General features: G+C 37.9%; 1 protein-coding gene across 2 annotated transcripts; it reads right to left on the reverse strand.

Annotated features, from left to right (window-relative positions):
- Nucleotides 1-215: 215 nt before the first annotated feature.
- Nucleotides 216-24,290, reverse strand: LOC103711044 (phosphatidylinositol 4-kinase beta 1). Of its 2 annotated transcripts, none has more exons than XM_008797017.4 (16): nt 22,052-24,290; nt 18,490-18,678; nt 18,336-18,384; nt 14,821-14,953; nt 13,985-14,468; nt 13,205-13,285; nt 13,000-13,122; nt 11,969-12,038; nt 10,489-10,586; nt 10,286-10,390; nt 7,447-7,500; nt 4,329-4,472; nt 4,165-4,218; nt 4,013-4,087; nt 1,339-1,422; nt 216-1,155 (listed from the first exon to the last, which is right to left on the reverse strand). In XM_008797017.4, the coding sequence occupies exons 1-16, from the start codon at nt 23,816-23,818 to the stop codon at nt 1,054-1,056; spliced, it is 3,612 nt and encodes a 1,203-aa protein (XP_008795239.2). In that variant the 5' UTR covers nt 23,819-24,290; the 3' UTR covers nt 216-1,053. The 2 variants fall into 2 exon arrangements, with proteins under 2 accessions (XP_008795239.2, XP_038986722.1); XM_039130794.1 differs by having other exon boundaries at nt 22,046-24,290.
- Nucleotides 24,291-26,016: the final 1,726 nt, after the last annotated feature.

Here is a 26,016-nt window from a genome sequence, read left to right on the forward strand (position 1 = left end):
GTCTCAATTGCATATAATTATGGCAGCTCTCTCCTTTGGCACCTAAAAAAAATATCAATGTTCAGTGTGAGTGTAAATGCCCAAACTTTGCTTCAGAGAAGCAATACTTCTTTAGCTTGCCCAGAGTAGTCACCAACACAATGATTCTGCAACTTTAATAACCAAAACAAAGTCATGGAAACACTGCCTCGCAACTTCTATAGTTCACCCATCAATAGAAATAAGAATGCATCTCCTTATGAAAACAAGCATTGTTGGTGAATATTATACATAGTTTATACATAGTATCCTGAAATCCAAATCAAAGTATGCAAGGCTAACTGGAGAATTCCAAGCAAAAAGTGAAACAACAAAAGAAATGTTCCAAGGAATCATAAAAATAAAGCAAAGATGTCAATGAGCACAGACTGGAAGCAGCTGGGCCTTTTTTTTTTTTTTCAAAATCACCAAGTGCTTCATTACATTTCTGCCAAGAATTGAATGCACAAATGTTTTCAGGTATCTCATAACCTCAAAGCTATGTTTGTTCACAAATCACAGCTATGACCAGGGAAAACTTTTACAATTCAGACAAGAATCAACTGGGCTCCTTGTACACATGCCGTCTCCGTGGCCCTCTTTTGTCCATTTGACATCAAATTAACCTCTTCTGTACAGTCACTGACAATTAAATCTCTTTTCTTTTGAATATCTCATATATGCTAACCTTTATATCTACAACAATGTGGGAATGCAGCTCTCAGTTACAGATCACAGAAACAATGTCACCACTTGCAATTTAGTCTTGTATGCTTCCGTCTAGAATCTGCCAAAGATTAAACAACTTCATCTCCCACAAGACTTGCAATGCAACTTTCATTCAAGGAAGTCACCACGTAAGACCAAAGTGTCAGAGGTGCTGAGTTATTGACATTAAACCACTTGATCAGGCTCAAAAAACCCCTCTCTATAGAAACCAAACTTCCTTTGGCCTAACATCCTTCTGTAGGTTTGCTTTTTATGAAGGAGAAAAAAGCAAATCGGCAAGAAGAACCTGTAATAGATGAAAGCACCTCACAAAATCCCATTCAGTACCCGCTGGTAGTAATCGTACTGTCGTGTCCTCCATGCATCTAAGCTGCTACTTATCAAGGAGAGCACCAACGAGACACATTGCTGCTTGAAATCATCAGATATTGCAGTGAGAAAATTTCTGGATACTTCTTGTAACATATATTTTGTTATCTTAATGAAGCTGGATGGAGATTTCCCTTACTTTTCTCAAACAAGGGAAAGAAAGAAAAAAATTTTCTGGATGCTGAAACAAAAAGATATACATGAAAAGTTAGGTAAACAAACCTCTTCTGTAAGGCTCAAATGGAACCGTTTCCTCAAGTTCTGTATAGTACGAGGACCGCCTTTAAAGCAGGGGAAGCCAGAGTCCTGAAATTTACAGTTGATGCATAGGAAGTGAGCTCTCTAACATTACATTCACAGAACCAGTTCAGTCATTTCCAAGTATCCAGAAATTTTGGTATGTAGAATTCTCAAAGACAGAATGCAGTTAATAGATGACATTTACATGTTCTTTTGTTGGATTGTGCAATAACAAAAGAATTTTTGGGATTCATGGGCAAGGAAAGAGGGGCCTTTGATGAATTTTTGTCGAAAATCTTTTTCATCTTCCTTCCATTTTTCTTATGCCACCTAATGATGCAGAATGAGAAACACAAAAATGACAAAGTGTTTTTGACGATTTTCTTATACATTATGGTAAGCAAGAAGAGCAACTTCTCAAGTCACAACTCCTTGCTTATTTGGGTCACAGAAAATGTTGGTTCTTGGTTCTCAAAGAGGGAAGGTAAACCATGAGCCTTGAGCAATTGGGCAGATGGTATAGGGCTTTCTTGTTTGGGGGAGTAGGACGAGCAAGGAAGATAGGACAGCTGAGGAAGCCACCAGAGAAGGCATGTGTTGCCCCATTACAAGTTGGGAAGCAACATTCTGGCAGCTTCAGTGGCTGTTAATCTTTGAACAGCCAATACCATATGAGACGGGGGAGGGAGGGAAAGAGATTTTGGAGTTGAATCCATAAGGGGTTCCAAAAATATCAAAGGTGGTCAACAGGTCTTTTCAACTAATTTGAAGCAATGTGTGGGAAAGAGGGTTTCTTGATTACATGGTTTGGATGTGATGAAGGGATTGCTGGCAAGTGTTGCTGCGTAAACTGGAAGGTGAATAAAAAAAACCGAAAGACTAACTGGCAAGGTTCACCAAATCGATACCAGAGGTTGTACTGACCAGCAACCGGTTTGCTATGGTACAAGTCTGTATTGTACCATTTCAGAGCATACCAAAATAAGGAGAGCTAGAGAGGGAGGAGGAGAGGAAGAGAGAGAGAGGTTTGAGCCATCATCGTCGTTAGGGGCGAGAAAGCAGGAGGGAGAGAGAGAGGGAGGAAGGGTAAGAGGGGGAGAGAGAGAGACTTACCTAGACGATTTTGTCGTCATCGTCGAACCGGTCGCCGACAAATGGCTTCAGGGATTAGTGGTTTAAAATGGGGGAGGGATGAAGCGAAGCAAAGATGAACGGGATCAGGCGAGCTTTATATTCTAAACCAAAGTCTTGAACCGTGCCAGTAACCAACCAGTCCGGTTCATACACCTCAAAATGGTTGGTTCAATATGGTTCATCTAACCTTGCTGACTGGCAATTAGAAATTGAAAAGTTGGAGGTCGGATATGAGATCTTAAATCTAGGTCGTCGGGGGGAGAGAGAGAGAGAGAGAGAGTTGAGTAGGTTTCTGGATGAGATAGGTTCGTGTACAACTTTGAACTTGACAAGCTAGGTTGGAGAAGGAAGAAGAGAGCAAGCTTTAGTTAATTTCTTTATATAAGTATTTTACTTATAACATATGAGCAAAAAAGTTCATTATACGTACAAAAGCTGGAGTAAGATTGGTTGCTTGGGCACTGGTATGCAAAAGCGAGATAGGATAGGACAAAATATATAAAAAAATCATTCAAAGGTTTGTTATATCGCTCCATACCGCCTCATATGGGCCGTACCGTTCCGTACTGAGAGAAAACTGGTACGAAACACATATTCAAGTCGGTACAAGCCCTGTACCGAGCCGTACCGACCTATACTGAGGCGTACCAAGGTGTATACCGGTCCGTACTGAGACGTACCAAGATGAAAATTGAAAAAATGAGTAAAAGAGCTATTTCGGCACAGAGGTGTACTGTACCATACCGAACCAATAAGGTACCGATACGGTACTCAGTACCAAGATTGTGGACCTTGATTAGTGCAGGGATTCTCGTAATAACCCAAAACATCCAAAGGTCATTAAAAAAATTCAGCCTTTTTTGTTTAGGCACACCATGATATATGTTTAAGCTCTCAAACCCACATACTATGATACATGAGGATAAACTAACGACATATATAGATATTTCATACCAAACACTGATACAATTAGTCCATTTACCATTACAGAGTTCATGATGAAACCCATCTTATAGTGATGAGGTTAAATAAATATTTAAAGACTTCTTGAGAAAAATTAAATTACAAACAAATATAATTAGAAAGAACAAGGTAACTTAATATGGCAAAAAGTTCTCCAATCTAACATTTAGAAATAGGGTTTTCATAGGTATAAACAATTTTGATTGGTTAAAACAATGATTCATATATTGGTGCATACTAGTATATATTGGATTGTATTAATATGATACTAATATCAATAACCATAATCCTTTGTATAGGTACCATACCAACACGTACGGTACCTAGTTTTGCTGTACTAGCATGTGGAGGTGTACCATGTGTCGGTGTACTATGCTACCATACCTGTAAGGTGCCGATATGGGTATTGATACTAGTACTTCAAACCTTGAGTTAAACAAACATATTCGTGAATGTGAACCAATCACTAAATATTTACCGGTAAATCACAACTAAGAACTAAATGCAGTAAAAGAGATGTACATTCTGAAAATTCAAATCAATAGCGACTTTGCATTACCTGCAGCATTTCAACAAGAAGTATGATGCGCTCCGCATGCTTGCGACATGTAAGAAAACCTTGAATGCATAGCACCTGCACAAAGCAAATTATTGAATTTATTCGAAGTTGCATTATTGATTACAACGAAAAGGTCAACATTGATCACATACCTTGAAGTAGTCAAAGAATTCGCTAGGAGTTCCTTCTGCATCAGAATCCATCACCTAGCGGCAAAACATCCCATAAGATGTCAAGTAAGAAGGCAACTGTTAGACAAGACAATAGTTATTAAATACAATCCTAAGAATAAATGCTGCAAAAGTTGGTATTTGACCTCAAGAAGCTCTCGAGTCAACTTAAATGGTGCACTCTCGAAATTTACACCCCCAGGAGAATTAGATAGCATGAAACCAAAATCGATATGAATGATATGTCCTTCTTCATCCATTAAAAGATTTCCATTGTGTCGATCCTTAACCTATACAACCACAAAAAATAAGCTTTAATTACCCAACTCCATGCAATTGCAGGAGCTCGAGAATGCCAACTTTAGAGTGGCAATAGTAAAGCAATGAGAACTGAAAGTCACAGAATAGTATAAGGAAATCAATGGCTAGTGGAAGATCATTGATGGTGGCAAAGAGCAAGTACTTTTTTCATGAGCCAGTGCATTCTTTTTTTTTATAAAATATACAAGTAATATTATATGCGAGTAATAAATAGGAATGATGCCTTTCTTATTACACATTTAAAACTATAAAGAAGTTCTAAATCATCATTTATGAAAGAACTAACAAAGCAACAAGCAGAATGAAATTCTATCTTACCCAGAAACATAATTAAAGAAAATAAGTATGAAGTATATGGAGGACAGGTCTAACATTGTGCAATAGCCACATGCATGCAGTTACAGGGAATTAACAATACTTGGTTGCAAAGCACCAACACCCATTTTAGCACAAGTTAATGATGCTTATTCCAATCACATATTATCTTGAACCACCAATTATGCAACAGTTAACAGTGCAAGATCACATGAAGTCAACAGACCAAAATCAAGAAAAAGCAACATTATTCATATATACATGGACATTATCGAGGATAGACAGGAACAATATTGCATTATGCTAAGTGTAGTCAATACCCAAAGTATGTACACTTAAGATAACCAGCACCACACTCAACAATAAATTGCTTTATAGCACAATATAATGATGAATAATTTAAAACATAAGGTAGACTAGGACCCAGTCGACTGGATTTTCAAATCAGATTTGCTCGGTGAAATTGGAAGATGGGGTTCCAACACCGACGATCCATGTCATGGATGTAATCTACTACTTTTAAACTACTAACCGACCAAAAATTATGTAATTTGGATATCCCTATCCTATGCATCAAATGGTCAAAGCAACTAGTTTAAATAACACCTTACAATGCCTATGTTTGACCGTTTGATGCATAGGATAGGGGTCCCCAAATCATATGATTTTTGGTTCAGAAGCAGTTTAGAGATATTAGATCACATCAGTGACTTAGATCATTGTTGTCAGACCCTCATCTTCTAATTTCACCTGACCAGACCCGACTTGAAATTCGGATGACCAAATCCTAGTCCACCTCTTCAATACACACCATAATCCATGCATGAAAGTTTGCTATATAAAACTGGAATCATGTATGGTGTCAGATTTCATGAAAAAGTCCACAATATGCATTTAAATAGGATAGGTGGAGTAGGGAATGAAACAATATAGTGGTATAGTCGTAGTAGTAGAAATGGATAAGAAGGTAACCAATCTCAATATGCATTGTCTGCCACCAAATAGATAGCATGTGTTATAGGGAATGAAATAATGAAGCAGAAGAAATGGACAAGAAGGTAACCATTCTGAATGTGTATATTTAACACAGATACAATTGCTAAGAATTGACAAAAATACAATTACCTAAAGTTCATCCACAGGGTCCCCGGAAAACAGCATCAATAAAAACACAAAAGAAAGGGGTAGGACAGAATGAGCATCAAATAGAGATCACACAAGGTTTACGATATCATTGTGCATCATATCATGTATTCCCCCCTCACTGGTTACAGTTGACGTTTTAATGTCAAAGTACAGCATCACTCTTTGCTTCGCCAATTAAAACTACTTCCAGCACATATATATGGGTCATTACAGCTTTCTCCTCTCTTCTTTAGTGTACTACAAACTCTCTCTCTCTCTCTCTCTCTCTCTCTCTCTCTCTCTCACTCACTCTCTCTCATGTGTGTGTCTCTCATTCTTTCCCATTGTTTGCTTGAGGAAGCCTCCTCTCCTGAGAGGAAGCTAAAACTTAAATCTGGTAAGTGGATGCCTTTAGTTTGCTGCCAGAGACAACTAAACAACTCTCACTTTCCAACTGAAATATACGCACTCCACACACACCACATTAAGTTAAGTTCTCCTAGGAGGAGGGAATCCTAAGTCCTGAAGCTTAGGAATCATAGGATTTAACTTGCAATGCCTGCGTTTTGCATCGTATGCAAGGTTTGAAGTTTCAGCTGGAAGACTCAAACCAACCAGCTTCAGATGGAAGTGATCCAAAAAACCAATTCCAGTCAGTTTTGGTTGAAACTTACTGAAACTAGAGATGAATGCTTTTCTCTTAGTTTTATTTTATTGTTTAGCATCATATAGGGATCATTTCACTACTTTTTAAGTGCATAGGCTACGTAGTGGTGATTTTGGGTAGTTTTTCTTCTCTGCTGGAAAAAAGGATAGATGATAAACATAACTTTTAACAAGGCAAGGCCTCCACAAGACCCTACTGCAGTACTTTATCAGAGACCAATGCGAACAACTAACTGCAAGAAACTACCATCTATTTTAATATAAAAAACATATAACATCCTAAAAATATATGCATTTAATTTAGACAGCAACTTAAATGAAAATGGAAAAAAAAGTTTGGAATGCTAAATTTAATATGTTTGCCTTTTCTATTAAAAAAATGAAGAAAATATTTTGAATAACCTAGGCATTGAAAAGTTTAACAAATTGTTAGATATAGTGAATTTTCAAACAAATGAAGATCAAGAACTAAATAATATATAAGCTCACAATACAAAATACTGTTATAATTTATGAGTTTCATTTATATGCAGGATTAACTTTAGCTTGAAACAGTTGAGACTACATAAATAAAGAACTTTCTAAAACTAAATACTCCAAAATGTTGTCCAATAAATTTTCTTAACTTCCTTCTATTCTTTTTCTATATTTTCAAGTTTTATATTTTTTTGATTTTTTGACTTGACTCGAAAACTTTCATTGATGCACAGGCTAAGCAGTTCATTGTATCAAAAATAAAAACATACACAAAGTAGGACCAGAAAATTGTGAATTCTTAAAATGACCATACTGCTTCTGAACCAGAAATCAAGCACCCAAAAAGAGGAATAGTGATACCTGAAGAAGGTAACATAATATGGAATATCCGGCCATGCTCTCCACAAAATTTCTCTGTAAGGACCACCAGGCATCCATACATCAATAGCACATATCATTTTCATTTACATAAATTAACAAAAATCAAAACTAATGCTTGGTTTGAGGAAGCAATGACAGGAAATCAATCAAATGATAAGAATATAAAAGAGTCTATCCCAAACTACAATTGCTGCAAACTCAACAGGATGCCAACAATAGCACCTGACACTGGAACAAACTACATAAGAAATATCCCTTCAAGTTAATTAAAAGAAATTTTTGTAATGTTCTTCCAGGTCATACTACTCGGGATTCATAGTCATATAAGATTCCCAAATAAAAATGTTTCTATGACCAATCAGAACTTTCCATTATTAAGCAAAATTATAATATAATATGTAGTCCACACACCATAACTTAGCATTCCCATAAAATTTCACAATATGGACGCAGAGCATAATTGTTACACCTGAATTCATGCTTAAGCCAACCACCTAACCTCAACCGGGAAATACATCAGCAAAAGATTTATTCACAATAAGGTGGAAGGAAAGCAAACTTGTCATTTACTCATTTAGAACCAATTTTCCCACTCATCTTTTGTTCCAGACCCTCCAACCAAACCAACGCATTGGGTTTCGACCACACACCATAACTTAGCATTCCCATAAAATTTCACAATATGGATGCAGAGCATAATTGTTACACCTGAATTCATGCTTAAGCCAACCCACCTAACCTCAACCGGGAAATACATCAGAAAAAAATTTATTCCTAAGAAGGTGGAAGGAAAGCAAACTTGTCATTTACTCATTTAGAACCAATTTTCCCACTTATCTTTTGTTCCAGACCCTCCAACCAAACCAACGCATTGGGTTCCGATCATAACCTGAAGTAAGAACTAAGAACTTTGCAGACAAAAAGACTATGTCCCAGGGAGAGGGGTTCCAGATAGACTATCCCTATTGTAGATTTCCAACACTCAAAACAAGCTGGACTATAAGGTGCTCGATAATATACTCATTTTGTGCATACAGAGAAGAAGTAATGCTAGGATGCCTAATATTTATGAAAAGAAAGTTAAGTAGAGTTTTCAGTCCATGGAGGATGGGAGGTGTGATATCAAAACAAAACAGAAACAGGGTTAATGTGAGAAAAACTTCATAACTCTCTTTTATTGAAAGTGTCTAAAACTCCTTAAAAGAAAACTATTAATAATTCTCTAATTCAGATTTTAAACATCCTCATCTGATCGATCTGCTGTATACATTATCTTGGCAGCTTGGATCACCTATCATCCCAAGTCCCATGCACAAAATAAGTTGGAAATCTGTTGCTTTATAAGATTGTTATTGTGCTTTCGCTCTATGTCATATAGGAAGAACTAATGTCCTTACAAAACACCCACTACCATATTGCTATTTTATTTGTGAAATTCTTTTCATTGATTCTTTAAATTTTCATAAAGTTTCTGTTCATGAATATATCATGATATGAACCCAAATTTTAGATCCCCGCAATCGCCAAATGCTCCGAACGATTGATTGCAAACAATTTATTGGTTACTTCCTGAATGAGTTTGAGTCCTACACTTCTATTAGAATGTTTCCCATATTCTTTTGCACAATTGCTTCCTTCTAATCTCAATTTTTTTCCAACATCACTGAATGCTTATAGGAATATCTGAATGCAAATTGATCAGATGTTACTCATGACTTTCCTTGCATTACGAAAACATCGCACATGTCGAGAAATTTGACCATCACTTCCCATCCAACTGTAGAGTTAGGAAGCAGATTATTTTTAAGTTTTCTTGGCCTTGTTGATTCAGGGCTCTGATTTTCTTCCATATGCAGTACCTTTTTCCTCTATTACTAGGGTAAGGTAAGAGCTTATCACCAGTAATTTTGTTAACGAGATTTGAAGCAGTCAAAGGAGAGGATGGCATACTCCTTATCTCCCAGAAAGATAAACACAGATTCCCTAACTTGTTAAAAATAAAGTAACATGGAAGGCTCCCAACCAGCAAACAAAATCTATGCACAAAGCCGAAATGAACTCCCCACTGGAAGACTGAGCAACTAGCATCATTAGACTAACCAATACCTTTCCTGCTTCTAACTCAAGTCATTATTAGATGGATCAAAGAAACTAATTTATGATATCAATTTCATAGAGTTTAGATGCCCAAAGCCAAACGGAGAGAAAGAGTATGTGAAGGGAACAACTCAAATATTGCTCAAAAATCGAGGTGGTGCAAGGAATGGGAGCAATGGAGGGAGCAGAAGCACGGTTTAAAATGGCTTCAGCAACATAATTCAACGAGTCTTACTTGTAAAATCCTAGTTTACATTAAAATAATAAATATGGTTCTACAAAAACGTGATTAAAATTTGCTCCAGGAAAGCCTACAATCTTTGTTAAATCAACCTCCTACACGGAAACAAACTTGCAGTATACGAATGCCACAGCATTGACAGCACATGGGTGCACACTCAACAAAAGAGCACCAAATATGTGCACAACAAGATTGTCGCATGAAAAAATAATTTATCAATATATCAACAATTGAATAAATACTTCATGATTTAAGGATATCGGAAGAAAACTCAGTCTCAACTGAGGGAAAATTACAAACGATATAGAGATGTTATTGCAAATTATTGACAAGTTACCAACTAGTATAAGCATTGTAAGTAAGCAACAGATCATGTAATATTGCAGATAAAGGACATGTCAATTTAAAAAATGGGCAATACAATACAAAATGATTCAGCAACAAGTCATCCGAAACAGAATGTACCATAAGGTAGATTACCTGGGCAAGTTTAAAATTTGGAGAATTTTCTTCATATTTGGCTATGAAATAATCATGCAAGCTTGAGATATTAGGAAACCTACTTTTTATGGAATGAATTGAAGCCTACACAAAAGAAGGGAAAAGTAAGATGTTAAGGCAATGATAGACAATAAACATTACAGGAATGAATTTTATAAAGTTTCAAGGGAACGAAGAATTACTGTATCAGGAATAGTCTCGATCAGGGCTGTATAAGAAGATGTAACAAGAACCTCATAAGGACGTAACCAAAGTGGCAGGCCAGCTTCTTGGTATATATCTGACAATGAGATACATAAGAAGCTTTTTAAGTAACTAAATGGCAAGAAGTTATGCAAAGAAATGACACATACAAAAGCAGAACAACCAAATGATTAGCACACCGTTTGGGTATTTTCTTTTTCACCTCATAATTCTTTTCATAGTAAACTTTTGCTATCCTTTTTTTCTGATGAATGTATAAGGTTGCTATAAGTGGACTTTGTACACGCACCTTAGGAAAAATATTTTACAACACTGAGATGGTCACATAGCATAAAGTGGAGATTTGAGCATAAAAGAGGCAGCATATGCATGAGACTTAAAAGTAATGTGGTGAAAAATGAAAAACAACTAAATCAAAAATTAGAATATCTAAATGCTGCATCAACAAAGCATAGAATAATGACAGCCAAACTTGACTTCGATAAGGTGGTAGGCTTGGATTTTGATCAACAATGGGAAAAAAGGATTTGGTCACAGGGAGGACCTAAGGTAACTTAAATGGAAGATGAGAAAAAGGTTCTGTGAAAGCTCACGATCACATGAGAAATTGCATCTATTGCTTACAGAGAAGTGAATAATCAGAATTCATGAAGCTGACCACAACAGCAAGCCAAGCCTAGGCCCTAGCTATAATGACAGTCTGTTTTACAGAAGACAACTAATGAACTAGAAAAGGATCCCTAAAATGAGCACAAGACCCATGCTAATAAAAAAAACAGTATCTCCGGAATATCTTCTACATTTCAGTCACAACAGTGTCCAACTCTGAAAATGTTAAAGATGACTGCTGCATATAATTCAATTTCCAGCTCTATGATCAATAGAAAATTCTTACTGGAGAGGTCAGCGTTGATTTTTTTTTTTTTTTTGCATCACTACTGTTTTCTGTTATATTTCCAAGCAGACAGTTTAGGAAACAAGAAAGGCAGAAACCCATCCATGGTCAATTTTACATTTTATCAAGTAAAGAATGTTTATTATTTCCAAAACCCAAGTCCGAATATGTGGTGATGAACTTCTCTATTTCTTGACGTGACAGTAGAAGGATCATTTTATCTCTAAATAATAATAATTTCTTACAATCACTCTGAAAACTGGCAACTATTTATTTTCAAGATGAATTTTTTTTATCAATTTGGAGCAGTAGAATTAGCAATCAAAGACCAGCAAACATTTCTCCCATCACTTAACACATTAGATTCTGCTGCATCAAAAGAGGCGTGAAATGTAACAATGAAGATACTCTGACATTTGAGGATCTAAAATTTAGGGTTTTAAAACAGATGCTTAACATAATCATCAAAATCCATAGAAGTTGAGCAGAACCCAATTATACGCAATTAGTAGCAGCTTAATATGACTGCTGATCAAGAAAAAGACAACTGTATAGATTACTACCATAGAAATGTGAAACAAGTTGCACAGCCAGATGCTCTTGTCTGCAATCATCACCGCTCTTCACAATCATCTGTTTATTAGACGGATGAACAAGAAACTGCTTAAGGAAATGACATGAAAAGCAAAAAACTAACTATATGAGCAGACAGATTTGATCTAAAACTATCAACTACCATAATCTTTTTTAAAAAGTTTAAAGTATTGTACAATCTGCATAATTAGATATTAGAAGTTCAACACAAGATATTTAGTGCAACATCACATACTCTACTGAATTCAAAAGCAAACAAAACCTCCAAATTTTAATCTTTACTTCAATCGCGGCATGAGGAGCTAGAAACTTATTGCGAAGAAAAAAAAGCATGGTTGTAAAAATCCTCAGCAAAGGTTTGTTAGGAGGCAAAAACAACTTCAATACAAGTGACTTGCATGAAATTATGCAGCAAATTAATGGTGGAAGCATTGGAGATCTAGCCTGAGGGAGATTATCAATAAGATTTTAAAGGTGGAGTGCAAGAGTTGATGATATCAGTTAGCATTCAGTCTGCCATCAGCAATGATGTGCAGAAATTCTCATTAAGGCTTCCCTATATGAGTTGAGCACTTCAAAGATTTTTGGACTAACATCCAAGGTTCCTTCAATCTTGCCATCGGATACCATGCAAGTACTTGACTCGTGCAAAAGAAGGGCCAAAAACAACCCAAGCCACAGAGAACAAAAAACCAGGATGAAGCTTAAGGTCATCACAACTTGCATGCAATATCATCTAAATAGTTTGCATCAGAATCCAAAGGTCAAGAGGTGAAGAACACAAGTTATATAAGCTGACAAATTCACAAAAGAATCATTATGACATTATATTGTATGCAGTGGCCAAATAGTAGAATTCACATTTCCTTGCAGAAGTACAAGCATGCCCATATGATGGGTTCCTAGTTCCTCCATAATCTTATTAGTATTTTGCCTGCCCACTCAGAATAACTAATGTTCACAGCCAGATCAGAGAAGTTTAAGCAAGAAGGTCACTTACAGAACATAAGTCCCAACCAGGTGATTTCCCATACACTGATGACCTCCGTATCCTTTCCTTCTTTACCTCCCAAAGTTCACCAGACAAAGCATCAGTGGGTTTAGGAGTGCCACCATTCATCACCTGTTAGAGATTATGCCTCACTGTTAACTCCATTCACCAGGTACTTCTGAAATGATTAAACAGTAGATCCAAAAACCTTCACCTCTGGTTTTGCATCCTCAGAATCCTGTCCAGCTCCCTTCAAAGGTAGCCCAGGTGGAGCCTGTCCTTTCGCTGCAGCAGCCTAAAGTAGGAACTCAAATTAATCATCAACAACTCAGGTTCCATACAACCGTGCCTGATGGCTTGGACTTCATAACAAATGCGTAACTAAAAATTGACAGACAGTCAACATGATAACAGCAATTTTTTATGGCCATCTTGAAAACAACAGTTAGGATGACAACCACCAAAACAACAACGAAAAACTGCCTAGTAGAAGTTTATAGAACTAAATAAGGGTCGGAAAAGTTTTACAGACTGCTAATGAAGTGTATGAAATATTGAAATATCAATATCAGATTGATAGTAATGAAGAAAGCAGCAAACAAGCGACACTAATCACTAGACAATATTAAGGACCTTTAACTAGTAGTATCAATTACAAAACAAGTCAACAACAAGATGACCCGGCACTTGAACAACATTTGACGATGCATCTACTTCTGATCTAATGCCGATTTAATAACAGCACAGTACAATGTCAATTACACATCCTGACTTCATATTATATCAAAAATGATAGTTTTCCAAAAATTAAGCTAAAATATAGCATCACATACTCATGCCAACACCGAGCAGTCTACAAAAGCTAGCCTTGCAAAAATTATTAAACATTTCAAAAACCATGATGAAATACAAAAAAGGGGAAAATATATCTGGTCTGACTGCTATACTACCAAAACTTCGAATATATAATTATATCTTTCACTTACAGGCCCACCTTTACTTCCTCTATGGCAATGGTGCTTGGAACACGGCGATGGTCTTTTCGACGTGCTGGCTCTTGATCATCCACATCTTCCATGTTGACCCCAGGAACTGCTGTCAGATTAACACTTATCCATTCCAAGTTGTGATCAACATTAGGTCTTAGCTCACGAGCTGGATATTGCCCATTTACAGCTTGCTGGATGCTGTGTCGAGAGTCAGGCCCTTCACTACTCTTTGAGCAATCTTCAAATTGCTTCTCAATAGAGAAACTGACATGAACAAATTTTACTTTGGCCTCCCATAACTGAGTCATTGCTTGGTCAATAGCCTGTGACGTAGACATCAGCATCCTATCTGTAACATTTTGATGCATGTCATACTGCCTCCATAAAGGATATGCCCACGGAGGAGGCTTTGGCAATTGTGCATCTCCATTTGCTAGAGGAATCCCCCCTTTAGAGAGCTTTTGAGCATCGGAAGACACCTTTGTATGACTGGAAAAAAATACATAGTGTTCATAAAAATGTTGAGTGTGACAATCTAACGTTCTAACTGCATTTTTTTCATTGATCACGGTCATCAGACGTAAGATACTGGTAGAAACAACTTCTATAACTAGATAATTTTAACATAAAGCATGTTCCAGAATACCATAAATTACTTTTTAATTATAGCAATTCGATTTTTGTTATAAAGAACACACTATTTCAACAACTGTTTCTCTCTCTTTTTTTTCTCTCTTTTTTTTTTTTGCTAAGGCGGGTGGATCATACCTGACAACTGTTTCTCTTTCTTAGAGCAAAAAAAAAAAAATCAACCGGAAGGTGTCTATAACATCTCATATACCTTGGTGCTTCACCTTTTAAGACCTCAACACATATTAGGTAAGGTGCCTTCTCCCTAGAATTCAGAAGAACAGCTTCATCCTCAGGTATATGAACCACCCTGTACATTCCCTTTCCCATTGGAAAGCAAACTCCTGTGATAATAGATGAAATGATTAAAAATTGTGGAAAATCAATAGTATTCAATTCATATTGAAATGTATAAACAAGAACTAAACAGTCAAGAACCTGAGGTTACGATCACCCCAAGTTGGAAATGGAAGCCAGCTAGCAATAATATCCAGTATTTACCTATTCGATGATTCGAATATCAGGAAAAAGAAGTAGAAGCATGATATTAAATTATGACCATAGCATCCCCTCCTCTCTTCTCTCTCTAAAGAAGAAACAGAAACATATTTCTTGAACTATGTGGTTTAGGATCAATCAGGATGGCCTACAATGATGCATTGAAGGACCTAAAGGGTTTAAAAAACTAGAGTTTAGGTCAAGAAGTTTCCCTGCTGACCTATTACAGAAACCAGGGGGAAAAGGTGTCTTTTGGTGATTGTAGAATTCAAGGTCAAAAAATACCTGTCGTAGGTCTTTAGAATTTAGATGAGGTAAAGGTCCAAAGGACAAGTTTCTAAAGAACACTTGTCAATTGGTGGTAGTCTATAGTAATCCCATATCAGCAATTTGGGTCACATATTTTATATCTATATATAAAACAAAAGTGTGGTGAGGTTTAGATTGGGAGGACAGATCAAAGATAACAGAAGAGAATTCAAGAACAGAGCACCGGCGAAGGGGGAGATAAAAAGGGCCAAACTTGACCTAAAGAAATCCGTAGTTGTTCCTTTCAAAGTAGATCACATACAATGATTTTCATCAAACCTAATGCACCATTTTATAGATTTTATATAACTCATTTTGAAAATAATCTAGGACTCTTAATAACCAGATAGCCAATCTCCAAAAACTTTCCTAAAAATAGAAAATTCAAAATCCCACATAATCCTATATAGAAAGACACCTAAAACAGCAAGATGTCCAACTTTTTTCAAACAAATCATACTTAAAATGGGACTCTAAAATATATTGTAAGCATTATCTGAATAAAATTTCTGAAATTTCAAAATTATCTAGCATTAATCATTTTTTAATTTGTCATCTCTAAGCATCTTATTTCGAGCAAAAATGTTTAGGGCTTTAAGTTTCAGCCAAAACAGACAGGTTTCAGCAAGAATAAGAAACAAAATTCTAGCCACAAGCAACTTTAGGTTTCAGGTTACAGCCAGAACTGATCAGTTATGATCAAGTCCTTCCTCTATCAATGAAACACGCAGATATACCTCTCAAACTATGCTTACCATTTCCAGGACAGTATTCAAGCCTGTAACTTTTGGCCAAAACTAATTGGTTTAGGCTAGAAAGAAGCTGTGAATTTCTAGCTATACTCATTCAAGTAAATTTTTGGACTTCTCCAAGTCTCATCTCTTATTCACCAAGAATTAGTTGAGCAATATAAATAGATGACGAAAAACCACTTCAGTTGCCAATTAATCAAAAACATACGAGACGAAAGTATATCCCCAGTCTCAAAAAGATATAAGTAGATGATGAAAAACCACTTCAGTTGCCAATTAATCGAAAACATATGAGAATAAAGCGAACAAGATAAGAAAACCTTGATTTCTACGTATAATAGGTTTTACTCAAAATTTCAACTATGGAATAGAAAATATATAGCTCTGTTTAACAATTAGTCACATAAAGAATGCTACTATGCCTACACATGAGCAATAAATACAATCTTCAGGAAGCATTTTCTTGAGATTAAAAACATTTCTTTTGCAGCTACTAAGAGAACTGGAAACAATCAGTTCAATTCAAAAATTCAAGAGCATGCTGCACTCACAGGCATGTAGACTGATTGACAAGATCTAAACTTGGGTTTGAGAGATCGATCTTAGATCTTATAAGCAGTTTAACGAGCTCATACTTCACTTACATCATTAAAGTTTCATACTATGTTAACAAATTAACATTCTAACAAACCTTAGTATCTTAATTCAAAGGTAAGAGATTATCGAGATTCCTTGGTCACCCTAGTCTTTTAAATTAATAACCTTTTGCGTCTACATCTATAAAACTTAAAATTTAAGTTGTCTTTGTTTTTTTAAGTGCAATCCAGTTTTCTTGGGCAAATGTGCGTTACTCCCTTATTAGCATCCTCGTGTCATTTATAAAAATGAAAATAGATGCGTGTGCATTTATATATATACCCCTCCCAGACCCCTGGTTCAGCACAATAAACCCCTCCCCAACCCCCCAATTCAACCTAGTCCAATTTTAAACCCCTCCCAGCCCCATCCAAGCGATTAAGAACTGTCCAACCCTCCACCCCACCTTCGCTCGTGACAATTCGAGAGCTAACCCCCTTCCCCCACCGCTCGCAACCATCCGAGATGATCTCCCGACGGATTGAACAAATTGAGCACTGAGGAGCCGTGGGTTGCCTCAACAATGTGAGGAAGGCGCCGAGGGGGGGGTGAAGGAAGGGAACAGGTGCCGAATCGAGAGCCACAAGAGGCCATCACAGGTAAGCCCTTGACCCTCCCCCCTTCCTACCTCCCTCCCTCCCTCTCTTTCTCTCTCTCTTGCTCAGGATTAGGGTTACGGTTTAGAGGGAACCTCCCCTTTCCTCCCTCTCTCTCTTTCTCTTTCCTTTTCTCCCTCTCCCTCTCCCTGTTTTCGATATGTCCCGAAATGGCACGGTATGGACCTGTACCAACCAGTACGCCCTTTGGTACCAGTTCAACAAATATTATTTAGAGGTCTCTGAGCTATAGAACAAATGTTAGTTGGTTATAATGATGTGATGTTTTGCTACTGTCTGAACATCAAGAATTATTGAGTTCTAACTTCGTCGTATTTTAAGATGTATGGAGTTGGAAGAATTTTTAGTCTATATGCCTACTGTGTGTAGAATGGTCTCTCACCAGTGGATCAAGGTGTAAAAATGGAATTATAAACCATGATCAATGGTGAGGATTTCCAATTTGGATGGCTCATCATTGCTTTTGAATCATTAAAATCTTTACTAAAGATTTAGCATTACATGTGCATGTGTGTGTATTTGTATGAATGTATGTATGATCTACATGTTCAAAATATTGTCTCCTCATATTCACAGAAACATACATAAGAATTTACATATGCATATATATAGGCTAATATATGTGTGTGTGTGTGTGTATGCACATGTATATATCTGCATATAAAGAGCATATGTGCATGTATCCTCGTATATCTGAATGTATAATAGTTAGACAAGGGTTGCCTGGGCATATGGAGACCTATATGTTGCCCAACTGGTGACCTAAGTGAATTTGATGTGAGAAGATTCTTAAAATGCTTCATATAATTAAAAAGATTGCATTGATATAATTAAGAGATCCCATGAGCAAGCACCACTTGGAGATAGTTGACAATAATAATGTTAAAAAATGCAGTAAAATCTCAAAAAAATACCTCCATTTTTCTCAGCAGCAGCAAGATGTGAATTGATCTCCATGAGCGACTAGCAGCACAAGAACCAAAAGAAAACAAATTGAGAGAGGTTTTAGAGATAAAGAAAAAAAATATTAAGCACACAACTAGATATCACTGGATAAGCCTAAGCAACCTCACGAAGAGCAATTTTGCGATCTTCAATAGGAAAAATGTCCACTAGCCCATATGATGTTTCGCACAGTGATTGAACAAACTCCAATGAAGCATGATAGGACCCCTTGCGAATTTCTGCTATCACATTATTTGGTAGAGGCGGCTTTCCATGCTTTTCATTCCGTTGTCTTGGTGAACCAGGACGCTTCTGCTAAGCACAAAGTGAGCAGTAAGGAAGCACGCATATAGATCAAAACAAGTGCCCAAGGCACAACAGAAACATCAGCATAATCTATTTTAAATTGTTTCAGTATAATCTGCTTATAATGGGACCTTATATTTTCAAAAGCAGGCAATCATGTCATAGTACTACAGTAGTATGACAATAATGACAAAATGTGGTGACAAGTATGACATGTAAGGATCATGCAATCACAAAATTTTTGAGGTTATTCTTCAAAAGCATGACATATAAGGATCATGCATTATTCTTGAGGTTATTTAATAGGTGAGAATTACATGATAGGAGATATCTTCTGCAATAAAATTTTAGATGAGAGTTGGGGAAGAGAATAATAAAAACAAAATACTTCATTTAGAATTCTAAAATCATTCTAACATTCAAATTCAACTTGCCAACATGTTTGCCATCTTGTTTGTGATTGCCTATTACCGTCCTATAATGTATAAAGCTATCACATCAAAGGCTCTTTTGCTGTAAAAAGTCTAATCAAGAAACTTGTAAAGCACAACATTGAAAAGCTGTGAAGAACTGGTAGGTGTTGAGTACCTGAAAGGCATCAAATTTTAGCTCATTTATCAATATAGAATATGAAAAATAGGCCTTCTAAATAATCTACGTCAAAATAACTGAAGATCATATTATAGGGTTAATGGATTATCTCCAGTATGCGATGACATGATTGACATGGAGTTGGGATTCTGTAAAGCATGCAATCTCTTGGGTTCTCTTCGACTACATATGTAATTGAACGAGTTTAATCAGCACATGATGATATATAAAATTAAGGAATTATGCAAAATATAGGTCATTAACGATAAAAAAATCAAGCATTTCCAAGTGCATGATTAGGAATCAATAATTAGAAAAAGGAAAGATGACATAGTAGTATAGTTACATGTTCAGCGTAGGAAACATCTGATCCTGCAGAATGCTAATAAGGTTATGCCCAAGGTTTTAAATACCAGTGGGACAGCAGGGCTTTTCAACATCCCGACTATTGAGACAAGGCACCATCCCGACTGTCAGGAACAAACGAGCTGGAAAATGCTCTGGGACAAAATGGGACATCAGCTGTGCCAAGTGTCGAGATGTGGGAAATCCCATTCCACAAAATAATGGGGATGGCCCCATTCCATAGTATTTAAAACCATGGTTGTGCCTGATGCATCTAAAATAGATCCTTTCATGACATATGGATTGCCCTTATCAGAGTTTTCACAGAAATGATATGTTGATACACATCTTCAAGGTTATAAATATTAGAGCAAATCTCTACTCAAAAAATGTGCTGCCTTATGAAACTTATATTCTAGAGATTTGTGCTCAAGATAGTGCAATTTTCATAAAAGAACTGCTTCCTGTATACTCTTTCATGAGGTTCCCATCCCCTCATGCTTCTCTAAATAACAAAATTTGTCGGATCAAAATGGAAATCTATTTCCATAAAAGACCTCTTTGTAGTGGGCTAGAAGAAAGTTTTATTCACAGAGAAAGAACAAAAGAAAAGCCACAATCATCTAACTGGTGACTGAGAATCAATGACCGATGTAAACAGTTAACTAAAGTGCCCCTTACAAAGGCACCATATACAACATGTATATTTCACAAATAGACTCGCCATCTACAAAGGTACAATAAAAAAGGTGTGCTTGCAAAATATCCACTAATCTGCACAAAAGATTATGAAATATCTTCTATTTCATCTATCTTAATCTCTCACGAAATGGCCCATGTAGATTTTAGAATTAAAGAAACACCAACAAAAAAAAGCTACAAAGCATGGCAAAGATTCCTAGGCTAGAACCAAGATAAATGCACAATCTCAAGAACACACAATGATTGATAAGAAAAATAAAGAAGCAAATGATCGATAAACTCATCCACATCCATGTCATGTAAGGTATGAATATGTGGACTTTCAGTTTATAAGACGTGCAGCATTCAAAAGTGAAGAATGACAAGGATTCTCTCGACGGAAAAGGGATTTCTTGAAGATTACTCGGGCCATCCAACTCCTAGGCATTCCATGGATCATCATCTTGTAGTTTTATGATAATTAATCAAAGGATTTAGCATGCGAATTTGATTTGTAATGAACAAAGTCTCTTGTACAGACAATCATTGATAAGTCATGTTCAGAAAACAATGGCAACAATTCCTGAATTTTGTAGAGAACAAGCAAACTAAGAACTTCAGAAATCACAGGGAACAACAGGAGAACCAACTAGTGATCTTATGATCTTATGGAACAATCAGAATAGTACTATTTTGCAATGCTATTCAAGAATCGAGTTTCCTTTTATGTACAGATCTAGTAGGGGGATCTATCTCACTATCAACAAGATTTTTGGTGACTCAAAATTTTCACCTTGCATAGGATTCAGATAGAAGATTACGAAGGGACAATAAGGTTGTCCGTTGAGAAGACATGAGAATAAAATGAAGGCAGATAGATACAATAACAAGGAGCTTCATGAGAGCTATCTGGTACAGCTAGTATTTTTTCCAAAAACAACATAATATGGAAAGTAGAACAGTTATTATGTTCATTTCTCTGTTTTGCTTATCTTCATGCATCTGGCATGCTAATATATTCTCTGTTAACAGGAACAGTAGATATAACTTTCTTGGCCAACCAGATTGCAATCTTGGAGTCTAAATATTGCAACAACTATATTATAAGTTGGCATTGCCAACTGCTTTGGGGACTGGTTCACTTCACTGTTTGGGGAAAGCAAGACACTAAAACCTAAGATCATCAACTTCAACGAACCTGATCAAATATTTTAAAACTTGTAGGCACAAAAATGAGGGCTTTTTTCAGAGAGAGAGAGGGAGGGAGGGAGAGAATTTCTGATTAATCAAGTAGTGGGTAAGAGTCAGGCACAATATCAGCACCATACTCAACCTTCCCTGCATTTCTCAGAACCTTGCCGGTCAAGAGGCATAGTGTTAGAACATCGTTTGTTACTGTCTTACATTACAGGTGTATTTTTATTATCCTGATTCCTCGCAGAAATAATTAATTTTCGCTTGTTAGGATATGGTAATAAATATAACAAAAAAAGATACATCTATAAAAGGTGGACGGTCAAAAGATTCATCTCTGTTTGTCAAGGTGGTTGACATTAGATTGCAACACCAATGTGCTTTAAATTCCATGACTAAATAAATGAGAAGAAACTGGATGACAGAACAACCTTATGATAGAGTAGTCAAATTCATAATCAAGCATCCAGAATGCATCGGCAAAGTACTGAATATTACCAAGAAAGAAGTACATGAAAAGTGGCGCAATGCAGAGACTAATGGCAATGAAAGCAAGACTCACTGTTACCTCCTTGTGTATCTTTGAACCAAACAGTTCAGAATCTTCTACAGAGCGGTCTCTATCCCGAAAAAGCCTCCGGAAGAAGTTCTCTGTCCCTGGGCTGCTCTCCAGCGAACCACTGGAAAGACCATTCTCACTGCTACCCCTTGTCTTAACATCTTCAGGATGCACTCTAAACAACCTACGGAATGACAAAAATTCTGAAGCATCCTCTTCCTCAAAACTCCCATTTTGCTTATTGGCTTCCTCATTCCTATTATGCCCTTCATTTTTCTTCTCCTCATGCTTGTCCTTAAAAAACCTACGGAAGAAGCCATCCTTTTCACTTTCCTCAGTGCTCCCATTACACTTGTCCTCTTCATTCTTATCATGCCCAACAACCTTCTTTTCTTCATTCTTGTCCTTAAAAAGCCTACGGAAGAAATTGTCGTCCTCAACACTCCTGCCGAATTTGCCTTCCTCCTCATTCCTATCATGCCCGCCATCTTTTTTCTCTTCATTCTTGTCTTTGAATAGCCTGCGAAAAAAACTTTCCTTTTCATCCTCCTCGATACTCTCATTATCCTTATCTTTCTCCATGTTCCTATCTTGCCCACTATCTTTTTTGTCTTCAATCTTGTCTTTGAAAAGCCTGCGGAAAAAACCATCTTTCTCATCTTCCTCGATGCTCCTCCTTGCCTTATCCTCCTCATTTCTATCATTGCCACCATCTTTCTTCTCTTCATTCTTGTCCTTGAAAATCGTACGGAAAAAACTGTCCTTCTCATCCTCCTCTCCCAATTTCTCATCTTTATCACGAAACAGTCTCTTGATAAAGCTTTCTGAACTTGCAGTCAGCTCCACATCTTCATCCTTGTTGATACTGAGCAGTCTCCGAAAGAAGCCATCCTTTTCTGAATCCTCATCCTCCTTATCCTTGCTATCTCTGAGCAACCTACGAAAGAACCCATCCTTGTCTGAATCCTCCTCTTCCTTATCCTTGCTTTCCCTGAGAAGCCTTCGAAAAAAACCATCTTTGTCCGACTCCTCCGCCCCCTTCTCCATGGACTTCCTAAAGAAAAACGCATCCCGTACTTTTGGCCCCGGGATCAGCTTCTTCAACAGCTTATTTTCCTCTGAAGAGGTCAAAGCCCTGCTGTTCCCATCTCCACTGCTATTGCTCTTGCTGCTCTCCTCAATCGGGGGGCTGGATCCCAATGCCGGGGACGAGGCCAAGGACAGCAGCCGCTGCTTGGACGAGAGTATCCGGTTGAGCACCGGCTTACTCTTGGGACTGGAAGGGGCGCTGGCGGAGGCCGGGGGCACACGAACCAGCGGCGGCCACTCCCCCATCAAGGTGGCGGCGATCTGGCACTTCTCCTGGAGCCGGCTGATGCCCTCGTTGTCCTCGGAGTCTTCAAGCTCGGCCATTAAAAACCAGTGCACCTTGAGAGCGATCCGAAGGGATTTCGAGCACGTATCGATGACGAACTTGTCGAGCGAGGGGCTCGGCTTGTGGACGAGCATGTAGCAGATCTGGAAGAGGTAGCTCTCAATGCCGGCGAGCGGTAGCGTGTACATCCGGTTGCAAAGGTAGTCGCGCACCCCAGGGTGGTCATGCTTGTAAAGGTAGCTCACCGCGATCCACTCGCAGAAGAAGGCCGAGTCGAAGAACCGGATCAGCCACCCGTTCTCCCCGCTGCTCTCGCCGCCGGCGACGATGGGACTCGTGCGGGTGATCTCGCGCGGGGAGTCGTCGACACCGAAGCGATTCAATCCCAGCAGCCGCACCATGATCAATCCCCCATCCCCCGCAGCTCCCCTCACCCCATCCAAACCCGAAAACACCTCCAATTCAAACAAAACCGAGAACAAACCAATCCAAGATTCCGAACCCTAAACAAGAAAATCCTCTCCGAGAACCCACACAGACCCTAGAAAATAAGCCGAGCCGAAACCCTAATTAGGATTTGAATTAGGGCTTCGATTCGGGTTTCCTGGATCGGAGAAAAGGGTTTCAATGGCTTCGAATCAATAAGAAATAATTCACTGAAATTTACGGACAGAGAGACGGAGAGATTCTCGGATTTCAAGGCGGCGGGAGTAGAGATAAGCGGAGAGAATTCTTCTCTTCAATGGGGGTTTCGCGAAGGGCTTTTTAATATTTTTCGCCGGATTCTAGCTTTGTTTTATTCCTCTCTCTTTTTTTTCGCTCCTCCGCCATGTCGTCGGCGAGAGAGGGAAAGAGGGGAGGGAGGCGTAATGGGTTGCGGTTTTACCTCCGAGGCAGAGGAAGGGAAGCCTTCGACTTCGCGTCCGCTCAGCCCACGTGGACTTCACTCGTCGTGTATCGTAAGGAATCCCTAGTTGCCAGCGCGACTTTTGAAGTCCAGGTAGGATGCATTGTTGCGCGTGGGACTCGATTTGTACAACGTGTAGCGGATCCGACCAACCTGTCGAATTCTTTTTTCCAACGGGTTAAATTTGAACTGTCTTCCGTTCGATCCTGGCCGTTCGAAATAAGATCGACGTGGAACCTTGGCGCGCCGCTGAATGTAAGGATGATCGACGTTGGGATGAGCGGATCAGAACCGTTGGATACAATCCGACGGGTGCTGGATGTTGATGGTACACGATGAAGTCGAGACCCATTGAAGTGTTGCACGGATTTCGGAGCTTTTGGGGGCGAGGGTACGGCGCCGGTTCATCGTGAGGGCCTGTAGGCCATTTGTGGGGTTATTTTTATATAAATATTTTTCCAAATATCAAATTTTATATAAATATATTTTTAAAATTGATATTTACATATATATTTTTTCATAAAATACTTATTTTATTTTTTTATTATTTATTTTTGCATATATATTCATACCATATAAAACCATTAAAAAATTAAAGATTTAAAATTAAAATGATTAAAATACAGATATGCAAAAAAAAAAAATTATATAAGACGATTGCGATGAAAGACAAAAAGCAATTTTAAAATTTTATTTTTTTAATTAAAATAAATATAATTTTTATTAATAATGTTAGAAGAATTGAGGAGTATTTGTGAAAACAATAATATAGAAATAAATATAAATTTTTAAAAATATTTATGTAAATTTAATTTTTTAAAAGGATATTTATATAAAAAATTCTCATTTGTTTTAGTGTTTTAGTTGAAGACAAGGACATTGCTTAGGACAGGGGGCACATTTGCTTACAAGGAAGCACAATGCAAGGCTATCATGTTTGACGTCATAGTTGGCAAGTTTTGTGGGCGTCTCACCAATATATGGACCACCTGACCAACCACCATGTCGTCAAGGAGCGGTTGCTACCCAATTATTGACTGCCGTTGGGTAGGATTGCAAAATCAGAGCATGGAGCTCAACTGAACAATGAAAAAAGGATCATGTTTGGGTAGTGTAGCTACTCGATTAGTGCATGACATATAGAACCAATTATATCATGCATGCATATCTTTCGAGAGAGCAAAAGGGTTGGGGGGGGGGGGGGGGGGGGGGGGAGAGAAAGGAGGAGATACCAGGGGCTCACGCTCGAGAGTGGAAGCCGTTGGTGGCTGTCAGCTCTCTTACAGTGCTATACCTGAAGCCGAGTTGTGAGTCGTGGGCGGGTATTCGCTATGCTCACCGCGTGTTGCGGACCAATTCTATTATCTTGGAGGGTGACTCGGTCACAGTGATAGGCTGGATTTAGGAGGGCCGAGTGAGTTGGGCAGAGACCACCCCCTGCTTCGGAATATTTGGTCGATGGTCGGAGGTAGGGTGGCGTTCCAGGCAAACACGTTTTTAAGAAGACCAATGACGCTGCAGACTGGATGGCCGCGCATATGGCCAATCACTCTGGTAGCACATTGTGGACCCGGAGAGTTGAGTTGCCTACGACATTCCGTGATGTATTGTTTTATGATATTATTGGATGTGTCCGTACTTGTATAGTCTGACTCACCCGCCTTAGCAAAAAATAATAATAAATAATAATAA

This window comes from Phoenix dactylifera, chromosome 10, assembly GCF_009389715.1.
Source record: "Phoenix dactylifera cultivar Barhee BC4 chromosome 10, palm_55x_up_171113_PBpolish2nd_filt_p, whole genome shotgun sequence".
NCBI lineage: Eukaryota > Viridiplantae > Streptophyta > Magnoliopsida > Arecales > Arecaceae > Phoenix > Phoenix dactylifera.